General features: G+C 36.9%; 1 protein-coding gene across 4 annotated transcripts in view; it reads right to left on the reverse strand.

Annotated features, from left to right (window-relative positions):
- The window catches only part of NBEA (neurobeachin), a 355,376-nt gene that overhangs the window by 175,495 nt on the left and 161,840 nt on the right, over positions 1 to 18,041 (reverse strand). For all 4 annotated transcript variants that reach the window (XM_070942793.1, XM_070942796.1, XM_070942795.1 and 1 more), the window contains one exon: positions 14,887 to 15,053. In XM_070942793.1, coding sequence (XP_070798894.1) covers positions 14,887 to 15,053 — 167 coding nt within the window. The remainder of the gene's footprint in view (positions 1 to 14,886; positions 15,054 to 18,041) is intronic.

Genomic DNA, 18,041 nt, shown 5'->3' on the forward strand with positions numbered 1-18,041 from the left:
GTGCATTTGACTGATAGAGAAAGTGGGGTGAAGAATAAGTTAGAACAGTATTATGTGCCCCCTCCCGCCCCTCAAAAAGCCTACAGCAAGCAAATTAATTTGTGTATTTCAGCAAAATATTTAGGGACAAGAACATGATGAGTAATTTTTCAGCCATGCAAATGCTGGCAATAGATAATAAATAATGGTGAATTACTTTAAAGGAAAAATTAATCTTGAAAAATGTATAAGGCAGGTATAAGACAGTGCATCTGTGAATTTTGTTATGTGGGAGCTGGTTATTTTAGAGGGGGGGAAAGAAGCTGACTGCAATGAAATGAAACAAACAAAATGTTAAAAAGTTATGATATTTATGTAGTTACTTACCAAGAACATCTAAATTACATTAAAGTAACCAAAATATTTTTACAGGGATGTCACAACTTTTGAGCAAACACTTTTGGAAATTGAAAGTTGAAAAAATTGACACACCCTACAAATGGAAATGTGGCACTTAAGAAAAGGTGTGGTTAAAAAAATAAGAGATAGTACAAAAATGGGCGAAAGTGATTTAATGCAAATATAAATAACCAATATGAAAGAAGTATGTCAAGAGACTGAATGAGGATTAGACCACATCATAATTATGCAGTATGGAGGAAAAGTAACTTGGTTAAAAGGAAGGGGGAAACCATGACAGATCTGGTTGGATGGAGCTGGAGAGAGGAAAAACTTAAAGAAATGGGTTGAATGAATCAATGTAACCATCCAGTGGACCAAGGATGGTTTGCAAGGTTGCAGTAGAGGTGATTTGTGAATAGCATTAATGATCTAAATAGATTTAGTCAGATTTTTTTTTTCTTTATCCTCTATCACCAATTTCTTTAGCTTATCCCTTCTTGTTACTTTTGTGTACTACGCATTTCTGTATTTTGTTGATCTAGAAGGCAACTATGTGGGTAATTACATAAGGAATTGTAACAACAAAGAAAAAACAGGATGGGTGTTACTCTTATAGAAAAATAGCTTTAAAGAAAACTGGTCATTTGCCTTGAGCACATGTAAAACAAAAACAAACAGTTCTTGTCTGGTTGCTCACTAATCTTGATGGGTTAAATTTCTTCCTGAATTGTGGAAGATTTCACTCTACAATTAGAATTTGTGGGTAGGCTTTCTAACCCTTTCTTTCCTTCTCCAGAGTCGGCTGTTCCTTCCAAGGAAATTTAAAAGAAAAAAATCTTTACTTAATGTTTAAGTAGATAATACAAATATGTATAAAAAGAAAAATGAACCATATTGATATTCTATACATTGCTATATAGCAATTCAAATACTGTAGTTAAAGGCTTATCAGTATCTCAGTTATGGATTCATATTTGTTCAGCAGTACGTTATCATGGACCATGAATAATTATTTTTTTCATGTAATACTGTTTAAAAATATATCTGCCATTCAGTTTTAGGACAACTGTAAAGAGTTTAGATTAATATTAATCGTACTGATTAGTCTGTAAAAATATTAAAATGCAGATTTGCTATATATGGGACTAGTAAGAAATGGTGAATATCCCCTTAAGATTGTGCTCGATTCCTGGTAACTTTGTAGACATGTCTATATAATCTTCTTGGCAGAAATACAGCTGAGTTTACCACTGCCTTTCAGGAGTCTTTAAAAAGCTTTCCAATGTAGTTTAAGACTTTGACATTTCCTAAAGGTCTCCCATTCAAGTATTACCCAAGCCTGACCCTGCTTAGATTTTGAACCCAGCCAAGGTCCACAGCTTGCAAAAAGAAATAATAAAACATAGTTGTTTCTGCATATTAGATAATTAAATATAATTATATTTGGCCAAGCTGGTTTGTGTTTTTTTTTAAATTTATTTTTTTTACCACAGTACAAGAGTTTAATTTGCCTTAAATTAAATCCATTGGATATAATTTTAAACAGTTGTAACTCATGGGCTTTTCTCTCTTTCTCTTTCTCTTTCTTTTTCTTCTCTCTCCCTCTGTCTCTCTCTCTCCCTCCCTCCCTCCCTCTTCCTTCCAGTGATTTCAGGGCTGCATTTTCTGAGAGCTCAATCTAACATTACTTCACTGCTTGCTGCCTTCTTGGCCACAGCTGGCCTCTTGCTGTTCACAGCTGAAAAGTGAAATCAATGCCTGCCCTAACAAAAGGCAGATGAAAGTCATTCTGATCATGTATAGTCATTTCCCGTAATTTTATCAGCCTACAGTTATTTACATGATCTCTGGAAATGATTGGTTGTTCCTCTAAATGTAATATTAGTTTTTTATATTCTATAAAGTTCAGCAGTATATGTGCAGCTCAGTAAAAGTTTTTTTAATTTTTCACTTTGTTATAAAATAATATCAACATTCTAACTAAATTATAATGTTGTGAATTCGTTACATAGATTTTGCTTTCAGTCATAAGCTAGTGTTATTATCTATTTAATTTTCCTGCTGTATACAAAGCTTTAAAGGGGAGACACTTAATATGCTAGTCCTTACAATATATTCATTGACCTCAGCTACTAAACTTTTATTTGAGGAAGTTGTATTAGTGAATATAGCTAGTGGCTTAGGTTGCAGTTTAATACTCTGAAGATTGGAGAATAACAATGTGTTTGTTGGAAAATAGTATTTCCTATTTTAAATGGTCCTTGCTTTGATTATAGGCATTTATTATCTTCATCAAGAATGTAACAGTGGGATAATTTAAAATGGGTATAATAGTGGTTTATTTGATTAGAACAAAATAAAATGGTCTCTTTTACAAATGGATCCACTGCTTGCTAAATACAGTAGGTTTGTTTCAACTAATTTTGCTTAATATTGCTCACAATTACATTGAAATGAAATATTATAGTTTAAAATCAGAAACAGAATTTTATAGCTTCAAATAATTATTTACCTACTGATTTCATAATTTCAGCAAAGGTAATGTTGAGTTTAGATAAGTAAAACACTAAAACTAGGAAAAGAAAAAAGAACATATATATGAATATCCTAACACCACTCCTAAGAAGTTCAGAAATTATCTTACATTTTATTTTATACTGATATGATCTTTAGATTTTCTATTTTTTGATACCTTATTATATGCAGTGGTTTTGTAATGATCTTATCAAATTCTTTCACAGATTGTCTGCTGATTAATGTGCCTCATATAAAGATGTGTAACAATGTGTTGAAAGAAGAAACAAGCCTACTCCAGCTATCACAAATCTGACCAAGGGAAGCTTATAAAGTTCCTCTATTCCACACATGGTGCCTGTATTATCTTTTAGTACTGTACACTTGTATGGTGCTAGGCGCATAAATCAAATAATATACTTTACTTTTTAAACTTTTTTTTACTGTTTTCTGCTAAAATTAAAGATTATTTATTCTTTTCCCATATTCTTTGCTTTTACAATTATTACCTTCTCAAATGCTATGGCATTTATCTTAAAGTACTGCATAGTATAATTAATTCAGTAAGCATAGATAAGTGCAATAGATTTCAGATTAATGCTCATTGTTTTTAAGTGTCATCATTAGCATTGTTAAACTTGATAAAATATACTACTTTTAAAACAGTTACACCACTCCTGATGTCAAGATCTCCAGAAAAATTACTTTTGTTATCTCTTGTGGTCAATAATACTCAAGATCATCAATTACATTCTTCATGTGATTTTAATTTATCTTACCAACATTGTTTAAATTAAGTGACTTTCTACTGTAGGTAACATATACTTCACCTCTTTCATTGCTTCCACTACACTTTCAGAAGCAAATTAACACACCATAACATTAGCAATTAAACAAAAGCTTCTGATATCAGAAATTGTTTACTTTTATTTTACATGTATATTCAACATTCCTGAGACATATAACATGACCTATGTGCACAAACCAACATATTCCACATTGTTTCTTATGTATATTAAATAGTGTTTCACATTTTAAACTCTGAAGGCCTTCTTACAGTATGAAACAGTCTAGAGACAATGTAGAAAGATGAAAAATATGCCAATTGTGATCAAAGAACTATACAGAAGAACGAATGATTTATGAAAATGGCTGAATTATCTAAATTTAGACTATAAGCAGAAAAGCAGGAGGTCACAGTCCAGTCTATAAATACCATAGTAACAATATATCATCTGTATTATTCAGTCAGCTAAAAACAGAAGAAAGAACTATAGCTCCAAGCATTAAGAAAAAATTAACAGTGAGACTAATTGGTGATAAAATATATGCTTTCTTGGTATGGAATCTGTGCTGATATATGAACAGAGTGATTCACAAATACCAACATAATTTTTAGAATCAAATCTATGGAACTATCTCAATTCTTCAGTAATTTTAATAGGACAATAATAGATTTGACTTGATATTTACCTTTAAGAAATACAAGAATTATTTCATAATGCAACATTATTGACGTTATTGTTGCAAGACAATATTATTTTCATAAAGGCTATGGAATCTAAGTGAATCCCGTTATTTGCTATGGCAGCTCACTTGTGTCTTTGAGCCCCTCATTTTTACTTAATCTAATCTATAGTATATCATAGGTTACTATCGTTGGACACAGCACTATGTATGCTGCTTTCAACTCTCACAAAACAGATAGGCAGTTGAATGATTATGCCAATAAATCTAGTAGGAAAGTTTTTATTTTTGTGTTAAGAAAGAAAATGCATTGCTATTTTAAGAGGCTAGACATTTATATAGTTAAGGAATGCAATAAGAAGCTTGTTCTATCAGAAAGAAGGCTGTTCAGTTTAACAAAATATGATTGAAGGTGGTTCAGAAAAGAATAAAAGTAGTTCATTCCATTACAAAATAATTATAATGTGTCTCTATGTTACTATTTATAACAACTGTTAATAGATGACACTATTAACCAAGCGAAACTTACAGAAATACCTCCATCTAGATCAATACATGCCATATTTTTCTCCAGCAAGTAGTAATTATCCATCAGAATTCTTAATCAATATTCTAAGTTAACATGATTTGGAGTACAGTTAAATACTATACAACTACTCTCAGAAGAGATTTGTGTTTCTAAGTCATAAGATAGAGCCATTTGCCTCATTTTTTAAAAAAATGGAGATGAAGTACACATATGAATTTAACAAGTGAAACTCTTACTTCATAATTGTAACTAGTAGTTAGAAGAATTGTTAAATATCACAAAAACAAATCAAGATGTCCTCATTTATTAAAGCAATGCGTTCTGCCATATTAAGGTAGAATTTATTTTAAATATCAGTACTCAAATGCAAATCTATCTAAAATATTAAGTTCATTTTCGAAAGAAAATCAGAAAATACTTATAATTAAGTCAACAAGCAAATATAAAATGGGAAATTAAATTTGTTTCAAGAACTTTATTTGTGCAAATATTCCTATTCAAAAGTTTCTTTTTCTTTCTCTCTCTCTCTCTCCTCTCTCTCTCTCTCTCTCTCTCTGTGTGTAACAAATTGGCTACAGAAGGTAAGCTTAGCCTTATAAACCAATCTAATATATAAGAAAAGGTTAAAGGGCATACAAAAAATCACTACTTCACTGAAAAAATCTGACATCCAATTTTCAAGCTGATTTATCAGTAGAAAGCTAAAATTGATAGTTGCCACTGGTAGGTAGGTAGCTGTCTGAGAAAGCTGCTACAAAGCCTGTAGTTTTGATTTAGCCACATAGATCAATATAAACCTATACTGTTTCAATTTTACAAATATTGATTTTCTAATATAACTTCAGGAAAAGAACATACATCATCAGCTTACAGAAAATAATCTTGAAATATATTTTATAAACTTTCATTCAAAAAGGTTATTAAAAGATATGTGAAATACAGTAAGAGAAAGAGTCACTGCTAAAATAGAATGGCATGAAAAAAAATTGCTATGTAGTCAGGATGCTCAGCTTTGAGATTTTATTCTCTCCCCAACCCCCATCTGTCCCATTCTAATTGGACATGTATATTACCTCAGTTGTGAAGCATTCATCTAATATTTCTATTTATCTCTCCCCACTCTATCATTCCATGCTTGAAAATTACTTTATCGTATTTGATGAAAAATAACCATCATTTGCTGAAGAAAAGAAGATGCTGTCATAAAGATGAAGAGCATGATATGTTTTCTATAATGCTTTAATGTATGTTTTAAGTATATTTTCTAAATAAGCTTTAGTAACTGGTTTTTTAAAAAATACTTTGGATTTTTTTTTAAAAAAAGGGTTTTTTTTCTAAAAAACAACTATTTTAAATAAGATAAAGCAATAAATAATTCCAAGTGTTGATGCCAGACTGTTCTTTGTCTGAATTGAGAGCCTTAGAATGACACCAATCAGAAATATTAAAATTCAACCGATATAAATTATAGTAAAATCACATATTTCATTATAAATTATAGGATTCTCAAATTAATAATGTCCTAAAACTATGATGTAGATTAATTTCCTGCTCTCTAGTTATCATACAAAAATATACATACATCATAAAAAATGTATGTTTGTACATTTTTATAAGAGAAGAATACATTTTTATAAGAGGAGAATGCTACCAATTAATAGCAATGTTTAAAAAGATAGGAATCATTGCAAGACAAGGAGAAAGAAATATACTTTTTTGTACTTCTCCTTTCCTGCCCTATACATATTTCTTTCATCTCAACAGATTTCCATGTGAAAAGAGACTAGGATGTTGCTATGAACATAAATTAGATGTCCAGCAGCTTATGTAGATGAAGTTTATCTATAATAAATTGATTTCACTGGAAACATTTTTCATTCACATAAATGGAGTGGAAGTAGCATCCATGTATGAATACATAAAATTGTAGGGACTGAGAGCTTTCCATACATGTTGCTCTCAGTGAATAGTGATCATCATACAGATGTGAAACACTTGTCAGACAGAATCAGAGTTATTAACATTTCTATTACATGCTGGACCAAGACATGGATGTCAAATGGTGCAGGGGAAGCATGACAGAATTGTTGCTTGATGACCAGGAAGGATAGTTTCATACTACCTCAGCTGCAATGACTCCCCATCCCTATTTATTATTCGCTCAGGCAAGAATCAGGACTGATGTGAGCTTGATAGTAGAGAAGGAGGAATATTTTATTCAAGCACTATCACACAGGCAGAAAATGATTCTGATCTTCATATGCCCTATCTTTTATATGCTATTTATTTTTAATAAATTATATAAGAAATGAAATATGAATTTCTTTTGTAGTTCAGCCCAACACTGATTTTAAGCAAATACATACTGGAGTCAATACTGCTTAACATTATTATGGATAATTATAGCTAACTATTGTGATCCAGATCAGGGGTGGGTTCTACTTACCTTTACTACTGGATCGCATTGTGCCCGCCCGCGTGCTCTTCTGCACATGCGCAGATCACCTATGATGACGTCCAAGTCAGTGGGCAGAGCTTTCCACCGGTTTTACTACCGGTTCTTGTGAACCGGTCCGAACCGGGGGCAACCCACCACTGATCCAGATCTATTACTTCTGAGCAGCAAATAGTGCAACTGAAGCAAATGAAACTCTACATATTAATGTCTTCAAACAGGAAAAAATGTTGCTCTGGACTCATGTTATCTAAGGCTATAAAGATCCCATCTATGGCTAAAAGGAATTAAAATTTACAGTTATAATAAAAGTATACAAGATGTCTTACTGTATAAAATCGCATGTATCAAACACATGAACAAATTTAAAAAGTAAGAGCACTTTAAATTGAATGATCACACTAAAGTATTTTAAAAATTGAAAAATTGTTTGGTTTAATGATTAAGGTATGAGGCTAGAAATCAGATCATAAATTCTACTTCCGCTTTAGGCATGAAAGCTAGCTAGGTGACTTTGGGCCAGGACAACCCACCTCATAGGGCAGTTGTTGTGCAAAAAATAAGAGAGTATTAGGTATGTTCACTGCTTGAGTTATTTGTAAAAACAATAAAGTGGGATTATAAATAACTAAACATTAAACAGAGACGTGTCTTTACATAGATAATATAAATATCTATAGCTTCTGTTATTTATGGGCAAAATTGTTGGGGATAAGATCCTGATTGAGGCAGCAATCTGACATCATGATTATTTTATATAATATTATATATTCTCCAGGCAACATTAAATTAAACCAACCATGGCAAAAGAAGATTTCTGCTTTACAATAGAAAATATAACTTTTGTATTTGTATATTCTTTATCTTTATCTTTATCTTTTATTTGATTTGTATACCGCCCTACTCCCGAAGGACTCAGGGCGGTGAACAGCCAACAATAAAATACATAAATACACAAAATTTAAAAACCCGATAAAATCAAATTAAACTTTTTGGCCCAGACAAATTAAAATACCCCAATAATTTAAAAACAGATTAAAATTTACATATTTAAAAAGGGAAGAGATCAGGCCAAGCCCGCTTGATGGAATAAAAAGGTCTTCACAGCACGGCGGAAGGAGCGCAGATCCGGGATCCTCCGTATCTCCGGGGGGAGCTCATTCCAGATGGTAGGTGCCCCCACAGAGAAGGCTCTCCCCCTAGGGGCCGCCAGTCGACACTGTTTGGCTGACGGCACCCGGAGGAGCCCCTCTCTATGAGAGCATACTGGCCGGTGGGAGGCTATTGGTGGTAGTAGGCGGTCCCGTAATATTATTATTAATACCATCATCAAAACTTTTCCACTTTATTAAGCGCCTCTTACTTTCACCAGAAATATATGTATGCTTAACATGTCTTTTTTTATTTGCTTGTTTATTTATATACACAGAAATAAAATATCACAACCAGAATTTCTGAAATCCCATAGAAATAAAGATGATACTCATTAAGAAATATTAAAGTACCATAAAATCTGGTTCTGCTGTAACTTCTGATTATTTGTACAGTGTAATAAATAAAGAGCTATATAATCTTTTAGGGACAAGCAATCAAAGTTGGATTGATTTTATCTTTGCCCAAATGTAGACAGTTGTATTTCAGAAAGCTTTAACACTAAGGGCAGTGATGAAGTTTCATTGTCAGAAATTTTAAGTTTTTAAGGGACTTATTACAAGTTCAATATTGGCATTTTTTTAAAGGTGGAGGTTTTTTTAAAAAAAATCAACATGTTCCATTAAAATATTTACTCATCTTTTAATTCTATACATGGGCAAATGGATATGGCAACCCTTTCAACCAATCATTCCCTTAAACTGCTGACAGCAGTTAAAACAACTTTCACCCTGGAAAAGTATTTATATTTAGAAATGCCATCAGTGGAGAGACAGTTATTTGTTAAGTTTAGATTCGAACTTCTAGATACCAACGTTAGATTCGGCCGTTATCGGAAAATCCCGTATGACAAAAGAATATGCATATGTGGGGTAAACGTCGTGGAGGACACGGTGCATATAATATTCGAATGTAGTCTCTATCAGGAAGTTAGAAATCAATATCTGTCCCCAATTATAAATAAATTTCCCCACTGGAATATAAGCCAAAAATTAGCATTTCTGTTGAGGGCTGACTCTCCTCCCCTGGTAAGAGCGATCACTCGATACCTTAAAAGGTTGACGGCAATACGAGTCAGTTATATCAAGGAAAATTTTATCGATTGTAAGAAAGATGAGCTCAGTTAGAGAGGAGCTATCCTATTTGGGTTATCTAGTCTTGGCAACTTAGCTATTGAAATTTGATATGGTAAAATTTTAATGTCATCTATCATATATTTTTAGATTGCTATTTTTGTAACTGTTTTATCTTTTTCCCTTTTTCTTTTCTGTTTTGTTTGAAAAGGCCTTTGGGCTATTCAATAAACTATACTCTATACTCTTTTAATTCTTTGTATGTATACTTTTATGTATACAATAAATGTGATTTTTATGTGTCATATTTTTTTAATTAATAAAAAATAATTACATACAAACAGCATTTTTAAAAATAGCTAAGTATTAAATGACTATACAAAAGAAAATTCAATCGACTGTTCCTGAATACCTGTTAAAACAAAGCAGACTTCATTTACTTTCCTTAATAGGAAGACTAGATAAGATTCCCTGTGAAAGAATTATAAAATTTGGTTGCTATAATTAAGAAGCTATTCCTTACCTATCACCTCTGCAGATTTCCACAAATTTGGGCAATGCAGTGCAAGTTTCAACTTTCAAAACATACTCAATAATCAATCTAGCTTTGCTTATGAGATTATAGAATTGGGCTTCAGGAAACTGCACCTAAGGCAATTATGACTAAGCAAATCCAGTCCTGGTTAATATTTCAAGTGATCACTTGAGAATTCTAAGACTATTGGCTAGCCTGAGAAGTTGAGGGAAAAGATTCTGGGAAAAACAAGGCAATGTAGAGGAATGCTACCAAGGACACCAAATGGATGCAATCACAAAAAGCTGAGCTCAACTCAAGAGTATCTTTATTTTTCCTTATTACAGAACTACTATTATTTTTCTTCATCCCTCTCTATGTGGTCTTGACCTAAAGTGTCAAGTGATCTTGACCTAAATCTGCAAAGAAAGTTAATGTAATTTTACTCCAGATTAACATACATCGCTATGGTTATGGCTATTTTCTAATTATGGTCAATCTATTTGAAAGACTTTGGGCTCACTAGTTATATTGATACTGCTCACAGGATCTCCAAGTCTGTAGTAAATCCTGCTTCCTTTTGCCAAAATTTACAAAAGAAGCTTATCACTGGCCTTGAAGAACCCTCCCTGGATCCATCTTATCCTCTCCTTGTTACCATCTTTAGTCTGCCCCCCTCGTCTTGGCTCTATATTTCATCTCATACCTTTTAGCCTTAAGGAGAGTTCTTGGCCTTTGGATTGTGGGTACTAAGGGAGCCTGGTTCACTACTGCCGTTCTATTACCGGAGGTGATAGTCCATCTTTTTAATGCCAGCCACCGTGAGAGGGTGGTTTTGGCATTTTTATCCTCCGGTTTCTTTTGAATGGCTGAGACTCTTTTTCACTGCCGTGAGAGGGCAGTGGATTCCAGATGACCCATACCCAAAGGCTCTATATTTTCTCTCCGGGACCATTTTACTTGACTATCATGATTGAATCCCCGACCATATATCATCTTTACTCCAGGCTGTTTTCGGATGTATTCAGCGGCCAAACTTTTGGTGTTGTGAGATTTCCCCCTCTCGCAGGTCTGGCCCTCCACACTATCGAGGGCCTACCTTGATGACAGGTTTTGGAACCCCGAGAGGTGGCATGCAGCGAAAAGGAGGCTGTGGAGTTTTCTATCCAAATTTTTAATTAAATTTTTAAGGGGTTCTGGGGGGGGAGGGTTGGATTGGAACTAGGGTTGTGGGTTTGGGAGATAACCCACAGAGAGTGGGACCAGGCCCAGCTGGGGGGCATGGCACGGGAGACACGGGGCTCCGGGTCGATGAGGGGGTTAGAGTTTGTAACGATGAGGGACAGTACATCAGTATTGTGAGTGGGAGGGACAGATATGGCGGGAGCTGGGGGCCAAACCTGGTTGTGGGAGTGCGCGCCTGCTGTCTTCAAGCAGTGGCGCGCTCCAGCCCCCAAGGCTCCTCTCGTTCCCCAGGTAGTCCAGATTCTCAGGGCCCAGACCTTCGGCTGATGTTATGCAATGCCAGATCCATAGTAAATAAAGCCCCCCTCATTTGTGATCTTGTTCAGGAGGGGGGAGCGGATCTGGCAGAATTACGGAGACCTGGTTGGGCCAAGAGGGGGGGTCCCCCTCGTTGAAATGTGCCCTCCTGGTTTCCGCGCATTTCATCAACAGAGGTCACAGGGTAGGGGCGGGGGTGTGTGTGGCGATTGTTATAAAAGAAGGTCTCGGTCCGAGGGAGGCCACTGTTCCTCAGATTGCCAGATGTGAGTCCCTCCTGGTAAAGTGGGGTCATGGGGTAGAGGTGGGCTTGCTGATCACATATCTGGTTCCCTGCCACATGGCAGCGGCCCTGCCCGAACTGCTCAACGTTATAGCCGGGGTGGCGGGTGATACCCCGAGGCTTATGGTCATGGGGGATTTTAACCTGCTATCCGCCGGTGAAGCGTCTGAGGCAGCGCGGGAGTTCATGGCTTTCATGACGGCTATGGACCTGACCCAGTTAGTGCATGGCCCTACTCACACAGGGGGAAACACTCTGGACTTGGTTTTTGTCTCTGGTCAGTGGCTGAATGATCTCGATATTGGGGATATAGTGATTGAACCCTTGTCGTGGTCGGATCATTCTCTCCTTCGCTTTGACCTTCAAACCGCTACAACCCGCCGCAGGGAGGCGGAACCGATGAGGTGGTTCTGCCCCAGGCGCCTGATGGACCCGGATCGGTTCCAGAGGAAGCTTGGGCTGTTTCCTGAGGCTCTGGCTCACGGCTCAACCGAAGACCTGGTAATCGCCTGGGACAGGGCGGCCACTGGAGCTTTGGATCGGGTCGTGCCTTTGTGGCCTCTGACTTGGCGCCAATCTCGCTTGGCTCCTTGGTTTACCGAGGAGCTGAGGGAGATGAAGCGCCGGAAAAGACGCCTGGAGAGCGGTTGGAGGGCCAGCCGGTCTGAATCTGACCGAACACTGGTAAGGTCTCATATTAAGACTTACCTAGTGGTGATAAAAGCGGCAAAATTTAACTATTTTTCCGCTCTTATTGCGTCATCAGATAATTGCCCAGCCACCCTGTTTAGGGTGACCTGCTCCCTGCTCCTTCAGGAAGCGCGGGAGGACCCCTTGGAGGGTAGAGCTCAGGATTTTGTACAGTATCTGTATGATAAAATCGCTCAGATTTGGGAACAGCTGGACTCTGATGGGGTAGATTCAGGGGGGAGGATGGAGGCAGGTCTTGAGAATATTATTTGGGAAGAGTTTGACTCTGTGATTCCTGAAGACGTGGACAGGATACTGAGTAGGCTGAATGCTGCCACATGTTTATTGGACCCGTGTCCCTCCTGGTTGGTGCTGGCCTCTCGGGAGGTTACACGGGAGGGATTATAAATGCTTCTTTGAGTGAGGGTGTCTTTCCCGCCGCCTTGAAAGAGGCGGTGGTGAGACCTCTCCTCAAGAAGCCTTCCCTGGACCTGGCAGTGTTGGCTAATTACCGTCCAGTCTCCAACCTTTGCTTTGTTGCGAAGGTTGTTGAGAGTGTGGTAGCACGACAGCTCACTCAGTACCTGGAGGAATCGGCTTATCTGGATCCGTTCCAGTTGGGCTTCAGGCCTGGGTACAGCATGGAAACGGCATTGGTCGCATTGGTTGATGATCTCTGGAGGGCTCGGGACAAGGGTTGCTCTTCTGTCCTGGTCCTATTAGACCTCTCAGCGGCTTTTGATACCATTGACCATGGTATCATGCTGCACCGGCTGGAAGAGTTAGGGGTGGGGGGCACCGTCCTGTGGTGGTTCTCCTCCTTTCTCTCCGACCGGTCGCAGTCTGTGTTGGCAGGGGGACAGAGGTGGACCCCGAGGCCCCTTGTATGTAGGGTGCCACAGGGGTCGGTCCTCTCACCCCTTCTGTTCAACATTTATGTGAAGCCGCTGGGTGAGATCATCCATGGTTTTGGGGTGAAGTACCACCAGTATGCTGATGACACTCAGCTGTACATCTCCACCCCGGACCACCCCAATGATGCCCTTGAAGTGATGTCCTGATGCCTGGAGGCTGTACGGATCTGGATGGGGAGAAACAGACTAAGGCTCAACCCATCCAAGACCGAGTGGCTGTGGTTTCCGACATCCCGATATAGTCAGTTGGTGCCATCACTGTCTATTGCGGGAGAGTTGTTGGCCCCCACGGAGAGAGCTCGCAACTTGGGTGTCCTCCTGGACTCACAGCTGTCTTTAGAAGAGCACTTGACGGCTGTGGCCGGGAGGGCATTTTATCAGGTTTGCCTGATTCGCCAGTTGCGTCCCTTTCTGGATCGGGACTTGTTAAATACGGTCACTCATGCCCTCGTCACCTCCCGCCTGGACTACTGCAATGCTCTTTACATGGGGCTCCCCTTGAGGAGCACCCGGAGGCTCCAGCTGGTCCAGAATGCGGCCGCATGGGTGGTTATGGGAGCGACGTGGCGCTCCCATGTGACCCCCCTCCTGCGCGAGCTGCACTGGCTCCCGGTGGTCTTCCGGGTGCCCTTCAAGGTTTTGGTTACCACCTTTAGAGCACTCCATGGTTTAGGACCGGGGTATCTACAAGACCACCTTCTGCCACCAGTAGCCTCTCACCAACCAGTACGCTCCCATAGAGAGGGGCTTCTTAGGGTGCTGTCAGTCAAACAGTGTCCACTGGTGGCCCCCAGGGGGAGAGCCTTCTCTGTGGGAGCACCCGCCATCTGGAACGAGCTCCCCCCGGAGATACGGAGGATCCCGGATCTGTGCGCTTTCCGCCGTGCCCTCAAAACATTCCTATTCCAGCAGGCCGGCCTGGCCTAACCTCTCTTTTAAACTGTTTTTAAATTTTTTAAATTTTAAATTTGTCTTGTAAATGTGGGGTGTTTTAAATTTTGTTCTCTGGGCCAATTTATTTAATTGTATTTTAATGGTTTTTTAATATTTGTATTATATGTATTTTATCTTTTGGCTGTTCACCGCCCTGAGTCCTTCGGGAGTAGGGCGGTATACAAATTCAATAAATAATAATAAAATAATAATAATTAAATCACATGTACTCACCTCAGAAAAATGAGGAAAGAAATGAGCTCATTGGGTTAATATAAAGGCTAAGAAAGAAATAAGATAGCATAAAGAGAAAGAGGAAGTAGTGAAAGCTAAAGGAGTACTTTACAATTCAGTTAAGTTCCAGATTATGTTTACAATGTAATAATTGCATGAACAGGAATTGATTCAGGTCATTTGTATCATAAATGCTCAAATCCATTCAAAATACCAGATCAGAAGCATTAAATTAACAACATACCTATATGAAACAGCTCCCCAAGCACCATGCTTATTAGTAAGAATATTCAGTATTTTCTGCTTTAGCTGATTTGCTGTAACATGATCACGATGCTTGGCTGCACTGATAAGATGATCACACATCTTCTCCTCTTCTCTTCTATCAGCAGCATATTGGGCACATTGAGACTAAAAAGAGAAGTGACATTTATGATTTCATTAGGCAAATAACTTAAGATTGTTTTACTCTTGCTAAACCTTTCTTTTAAAAAAAATTATTGACACTGTACATAGGACACAATAAAATTTGTTTATTCCTAATAAATACCCAGTCCTATGCCATAGGTTGACATAGAGTTTCATGAAATAGGGTTTCATAGATCAACCTCTGAAGAACCTTGAATTTGACCTGGAAACAGACTGGTAAGCAATGCAGCTCATATAGCAGAAGTGTAACATGTGCTCTACCCAAGCCAGGGTATACTGTAAATATCCAAAAATGGGTACAAGTGAAAAATATTTATGCTTGCCCCAAGGATTTCTGTGTCAGCAACATCGCACACAATTCCCAATGACTCTTAAAAGATGTTTCTTGATAGAGAGCAAAAAAGAGGGGAGTATTGCTTTTAAAACACACAAACACAATTCTACACACATATATAAAAAGTATTTTATTATATATTTTACATAAAACATTTTATGTTGACAAGGATCAAGGATCCTTGACAAGGATTACTACAATGCATTGATCACTTAAGCAAAATATACCCCTCGTTTTTTTCATTTGTCATTGAACGATTCTTTTTTATAGAAAATGAAAATCCAGAATTTTTTTGCTGCATATGAAGAGCAATAGCTCTGAGAGAGAAATAATATATAACACAGATCTCATTCATCAAAAATTCATGCTTCCTTACAAACTGATTCTTCATTTTTATTACATGCTAACCTTATCTTCTGTCTCATATTTTGTATCAAAATTCAGAAAGTTTCTTCTATATCACTGGAAATTAAGGCAAAATGATGACGTATGTAATATTTCAATGAAAATCTGGATGGAATCAGTATATTATATCCTTGGTTCTAAATCCATCAAGTAATATGATGCCTACAGATGCTAATATAAACATTACCTGCCCCCCCCCCCAATGCTTTTTTAGGTTATCTGCTCCATCTCTACTTTTTAAAGAACTCTTATTTGTAAACTTATTTTAATGAGAAGTTCCCTGTTGTGAACTTCAGGCTTTATCCTTAGCTTTATTTTAAAAAATGCCTCTGGGTCTTATATAGGCTCCATAGGCATTCTTAGAAAATAAAATGGTATATGAAACCTTACTAGAAGAAAAGAGATGAAGGTAAATTAGGATGGGTGGCAAAGAAAAACATCAATTTGGTTACATTTTGTAACTAGCTATATCTATCATGGCAAGATTGAGAGCGTTTTAACAAATTGCATCACTGTTTGGTTTGGTGGTAGCAGTGACTCAGATAGAAGAGTGGTAAGACAACAAGAAGATTATAGGAAGTATTCCTGTTATTCAGGATACTGCTTATAAGTGCCACGTGCTTACACTCGAAGCATTGTTAGAGACCCCACACACCCACTTCACTGTCTGTTTTTTGTGGCTCCCCTCAGGAGGAGGATTCAAAGTATTTCTAGTAGGACTACTAGATTATGTAACAGTTTTGTTCTCTATGCCATCCATCTGCTACAGTTGCAAGATTTATTTTTCTTGTCCTATACATGCATACATCTGAACTAGACTGTGTTGTTTGTGTCATATAATATATGTGGGCATGGGTGTGTGCATATTTTTTTGGTCATGTTTATGTAATGTATATTAGAGGTGGTGACCCTTTGAGAGCTGTATGCAATGTAATTTCATTTTAACGTGTGCCAATTAGTGTACATTTAAAATGACAGTAAAGTTATTCTAAGTCTAAGTCTATTCTTGCAAATATAACATTAACGTATATAGCACAAAGTTGATTTGAAAAATATTGCAAAAGAAACAGTACAGATTATAGTCTTTTCCTAATATATTCATAGAAAAGAGTTTAAACTTGCCTAAAATTCAGCATTACAACCTAATGTAAAAAATGGCTTCTCTTATAGCATCACAAACTTGATTGTGATAATTGATTATGAGGCTTAATCTAGTTTCTACTTCAATGTTTATTAATCCTGTTTAAACTAACATTTATTATTGCTAAAAATAATTTTCACTGTGTTCAGTCTAACTAGATCTCCTGAGGCATACAATTAATATAAACATTAGAAGACAAACAATACAAATCTGAAATAGTAAAATAGCCACATTGAAAACAAAACTTTTAAAATCTTCAATGGCTGATCAGCTTCTGTACTTTCTTTCTACTTTCAACAAGAAAGGCCTTAAAATCTTCCTTGCATTATACCAGCTGCATATCTGAGGTTATGTTTTTCCCAATAATTATAATACCAGTTTTTATATCTTTTATTTAGGCATTTTTCATGACATATTCTACAGATGTTAAATGGATACAGTTAGGAGAAGATTATCCAATTTAGAAGCATTTAGTGGCTCCTTATTCCATTTGAACTATTATTTCCTGGTCTTCGTAACAATTTTTCAGTACACCCATCTTTTAAAGAAATAATTACAATTGGACTACACTGTCAGCAAAAATGAGCATAAAGCAAAAATGTAGGTAGTCCTTGATTTACAACAGTTCATTTGGTGACCATTCGAAGTTCCATCACTGCAAAAAATGATCCCCATGGTCATGTGATCAAAATTTGGATGCTTGACAACTGGTTCACATTTATGATGATTGCAGTGTCCAGGATCACGTGATCCTCTTTTGTGAAGTTCTGATAAGCAAAGTCAATGGGGAAGCCAGATTCACTTAACAAACATAACTAACTTAACAACTGCAGTGATTCATTTCATAATTATGGCAAGAAAGGTCACAAAATGGGGCAAAATACACTTAACAACTGTCTCATTTAGCAACATAAATTTTGGGCTCAATTGTGGATCATAAGTTGAGAGCTACTTGTACTTGTTTTTTTAAAAACTTCTTTGCCTTCCCATAATTTCTAAACGTGAGCAATATCCATGCTGCTTTTGAATCAAGCTTATATATCTATCAGTTCCTGTTCCCAATACTATTCAAGTCAGGAGTTCAAATCTT

Source organism: Pituophis catenifer, unplaced genomic scaffold, assembly GCF_029215685.1.
Source record: "Pituophis catenifer annectens isolate HBS135680 unplaced genomic scaffold, rPitCat1.0.hap2 SCAF_4, whole genome shotgun sequence".
Classification (NCBI taxonomy): domain Eukaryota; kingdom Metazoa; phylum Chordata; class Lepidosauria; order Squamata; family Colubridae; genus Pituophis; species Pituophis catenifer.